The sequence below is a fragment of the Tenrec ecaudatus genome, chromosome 2 (assembly GCF_050624435.1).
Source record: "Tenrec ecaudatus isolate mTenEca1 chromosome 2, mTenEca1.hap1, whole genome shotgun sequence".
NCBI classification, from domain to species: domain Eukaryota; kingdom Metazoa; phylum Chordata; class Mammalia; order Afrosoricida; family Tenrecidae; genus Tenrec; species Tenrec ecaudatus.
Genome location: NC_134531.1, coordinates 198,975,479 through 198,979,791, shown reverse-complemented (window position 1 = coordinate 198,979,791; position 4,313 = coordinate 198,975,479). Strand labels below are relative to the sequence as shown.

General features: G+C 36.0%; 1 protein-coding gene across 1 annotated transcript; it reads left to right on the top strand.

Annotated features, from left to right (window-relative positions):
* Positions 1 to 2,769: 2,769 nt before the first annotated feature.
* Positions 2,770 to 3,750, top strand: LOC142440363 (olfactory receptor 14C36-like). The gene has a single exon (XM_075542822.1). The coding sequence runs from the start codon at positions 2,770 to 2,772 to the stop codon at positions 3,748 to 3,750; it is 981 nt and encodes a 326-aa protein (XP_075398937.1).
* The last annotated feature ends 563 nt before the right edge of the window (positions 3,751 to 4,313 follow it).

The following is a 4,313-nucleotide window of genomic DNA, read 5'->3' as shown; positions in this document are numbered from 1 at the left end:
GCTAGGTCAAGTAGAGGGACAAGAGGAAGTTTCTCCAGGAGGTGCACTGACCCCTTGGCTGCAACCAGGGACTAGAGCATAAAAGCAATGGGGAGGGAAGTTGAGGAGCAGGCAGTGCATTTTTCTGTTGTTCCTAAGTCGCTCTGGCCCAGAACTGACTGGAGGGCACCTCACAAGCACAACAATGTAATCAACTCAGCAATAGGAACCTTGGCTTTTCCCTTCTGTGATCATGTATTAGAATATAACAGTTAAGTCCATATTTAGGACCCTGTTCACTGTCCATGTAGAGCCAATTATCTTCTCCAAATTACTTCTTGGGAAGTGGCTATTTATGAATACCAAAGGGACATACTCCCAGGGGTATTTCTAGTGCCATCAGCATCCACGTGTTTTTAGATATATCTGAAAACAGAGATAGTTGTTATAAAACAAAACGATTCCTGTAAGCATCTCAGTAATGGTAAGAAATATGCCCACTCAATTTGACATCACTTCAAACATTGCATCCTTACCAGAAATCCTGGATTGCCTACCCAGTATATAAAACAACATCTTGTGAGTGTTTGTTGTTTTTAATTTAATTATCTTTCTTCCTCCTAATTGCTACTCCTTGAATAATGGATTTCATTTACTATTTATTCAGTTCAATAGTTCATACAGAAATACTTTAAGAGATATTAAAATAGAAAATCTAGATAGGGAATATACTCACATGAATGAACCAATTTTTTCTTCAATCTATTTAAAAATAATGCCAGTCATCATGGTAGAATTAATAGTTCTTCCAAAAAACTCCAAGGGAGTGGTAAACAACATTGTACATTTCTGATGCTACAAAGTGCAACAGGTGGAGAAATGGACTCTGTACAGCCTATATCTTCAGTGCTTAGTTTTAATAGTTTAAATTTATATTAAAATACTTGCTCAAATGTATTTCCTTCAATAAAAATAAATGTATTTGCTATTGTTAATATTTAACCAATAATTTAAAATAGTTTCAATAGCTAAATTTTGAATTTTCTTTCAACATAGTGACTCAGAGCTTATCTGACATACTTGTAAATTTTAAACAGTTTCTTTTACTTAGGCTATAATTCTAGTACTTTCTGACATCTTATTATTGGATATATGAGCATTTGGTCATACTTGCATTTACAGAGATCCCATCAAGACTGCTTCCAGATCATTATCACGATAAACTTAATCTCACAATATTTTGGAAATTTGAGGAAAGTAAAAATAGATTAATGAATATGTAGGTAAAGAAAATATCCATGAACAAAATATATCTTACAATGTGGGGTCTGAAAAGAGCATCACATTAGTAGTTCTATAAAAGTCAAAGGACAGTTTGATTTCACATTTTGAGGGATGAGAGAATCATGTAATTCTCTAATCTAATAAGATAAATTCTCACATGTGTAATGTCCCCAATCTACCTGTAAATGTACAGAGAAAGAAATATTTTAAACTTTTCAAACTCTACCCACACCATTTCAGGATATTTTCTATTGTCATGTTCCCTTTCAAAACAAGTAATCACATTTTAAAAGAGCAGAGTGTTGTGATTTATATTTGCTTTTAGTTTATTTATTAGAATGCAGTCAGTACTATTGATTTGCTTCACTGTAGCAGCACCAATGGGCAAAAAGTAGGATGTGAGGATGGTGCCAAACCAGGTAATATTCCGTTCTGTTGTGCTTAGGGTCCCTATGGCTCAAGCCATTCCAATGACACTTGGCAACAACAATGGATGTAGTTGCACATTTCACTGAATCCAAAAGATTAAAAGTTCAAAGCCACCAGATGCTCCATGGGACAAAAGTGGGACCTTCTACTCTCACAAAAAGCTCCAATCTCAGAACCCCGCAGGTGCAGTTCCACACTGCTCTCTTGAGGCGTTGAGAGTGGGCACTGACACCAAGGCAGTAATTAACAGACTCATGTATTCGGTCTTTTCATCATACAGTTATTTCATTTTAACTTTTGTATATAATTTTATAATTTGCAAAATTACAATGAGAATTATATTGTAGAATATGTGAATAATGTAAACTACATATGACAGCTTAATTATATGAAAGTTGGTGGAATGATGAATCACTTGGTTACCTATGCTATCTAGGGTAAATATGGAAAAAATTATGCTGCAAAATGTAATAAAATATTATATGAAAGTGCATATAGACAAAATGAGATGTCTAAATAAAACCATACCTTCTTAGCTATTAATATAAACAAATACATATTGCCAACAGAAAAAGATTATCAGAAAGGATAATTCTGCAGGTGACTTTCCAAATAGAAAAATAAATGTGGGAAATGGAGGTGGAAACAGAGATAAAAATTAATATTTTTTCCTCAATAGGGAGAAAGTGAAATAAAACAACTTATTAAAATTGAGATATTCTGATAAAATGGTATTAATAATACACATAAAAGGAAATGCCCTATGCTAATGCAATAAATTTTCCAGGCAAGCTTTAGATCTTTGACTCCCAATATTACATATACATCACTGATAGGAGTCAAAACCAACCTGAGCACAATTTATTTTGCTGCCACTCAGAAATGATTTACACCAGGAGAAGTACTATAGGAGTGAAGGTGAATATTCAGGGATGTTTACTTAGAAATGCCAGATATAGAAAAAATAATGGAGAAATGTGGATCAATGTACCTTTCCTCATTTGATTCTTGTTATTTTTTTATTTTATAGGAATTTTTTTAACTGTGCTCTCAAAATTTTAAAGAAATTATACCAAAATGCCAAACTCTACCACAGTGTCTGAATTTCTACTCTCAGGATTCTCTGATGTGTGGGAGTTGAGAGTCGTGCACACAATGTTATTTTTACTAATGTACTTGGCTACTCTCACAGGAAATCTTCTCATTGTCACAGTAATCATTGTTGACCAAAGACTTCATACCCCAATGTATTTCTTTCTTCTGAATCTATCTGTCTTGGACATGTGTTACATTTCTGTGACTGTACCTAAGGCATGTGTCATCTTCCTGCTAAACAACAGGGTGATTTCCGTGGTTGGATGTGCAGCTCAGATTTTCTTTGTGCTGTTATGTGTTTATACAGAATTTCTGCTGCTCACCATCATGGCCCGTGACCGCTATGTCGCCATCTGCCAGCCCCTCCACTACCATGTGATCATGACCCCTCGTGTCTGTGTCCAAATGACGCTGGGCTCTGTGCTCAGTGGTGTGGTCTACGCAGGTGTGCACACTGGGAACACATTCCATTTGTCCTTCTGTCATTCTAATGTGGTTCATCAGTTTTTCTGTGATATCCCCTCTCTGCTGAAGCTCTCCTGCTCTGACACCTTAACTAATGAAATTATAATTTTTGTCTCTGCAACTATAGTAGGTGGTGGCTTCTTTTCCTTCATCACCATGTCTTATGTTCACATATTTTCTACTGTGCTCAAGTTTCCAACGACAGGAGAACGAAGAAAGGCCTTTTCCACCTGTATCCCGCACATCCTCATTGTCATAATTTTCCTGGGCTCTGGTGCTGCTGTGTATCTGAAGCCAAGCTCTAACTCCCCTCTGTCCGAGGACATGATCATTTCTGTGTTCTATTGTATAGTTCCTCCTTTCTTGAATCCTGTCATCTATACTCTTAGAAACAAGCAGATAAAAGAGGCTCTAAGGCGAGTTATCAGAAGAACATTCACTTCTTTCAGGAAAACTCTCATAATTTCACCACATTCCTACTTAAATTGCAGGAGCTGACAATGGTTAAAAGATAATGTTTTACTCACTCTCAAACTTTGGCTTTGATTATAATTAACAATCCTCTTATTTATGTGCTTGCGATGAAATAGTAGCACATACTTGATTTGTTTTTCCTGTAAATAATACTCATGTCTTGACTCCTATGACTTCACTGCTATAAACTTGTATCTTATTTTAAAAATTATTTACATATATTTTCTGTTAAATATAATGTTCATGCGAGCCTGGTTTGCTGGGTGTTTACCTGCTAGATGAATAAGCCAAAGGTACTTGCTCTAACTTTCAAAAACTCCATAAAAGGAAAACACTTGGTAATAAGATCCTGTAAACATCACAGACAAGGACTCCCCCTCTAGGATCAGTGAGGCAGAATTTACTTAATGGGCAGAATATCCACAGAATTCAATGACAGATAAACCATGTTAGCTTTGTCTAATGTTATTATACCACACAACAAACAATAGTTTCAGGTGCCATGGAGTCAATTTTGACTCAGCCCCCATGACCTTAACCCATCCCCCACCCCCCAGTGGGGCAAACCAAGAAGGGAACATAGCAGA

Bases quoted from the DNA above. Each gene is read 5' to 3' on its own strand.
- LOC142440363 (XM_075542822.1), top strand. From the start codon at position 2,770: ATGCCAAACTCTACCACAGTGTCTGAATTTCTACTCTCAGGATTCTCT.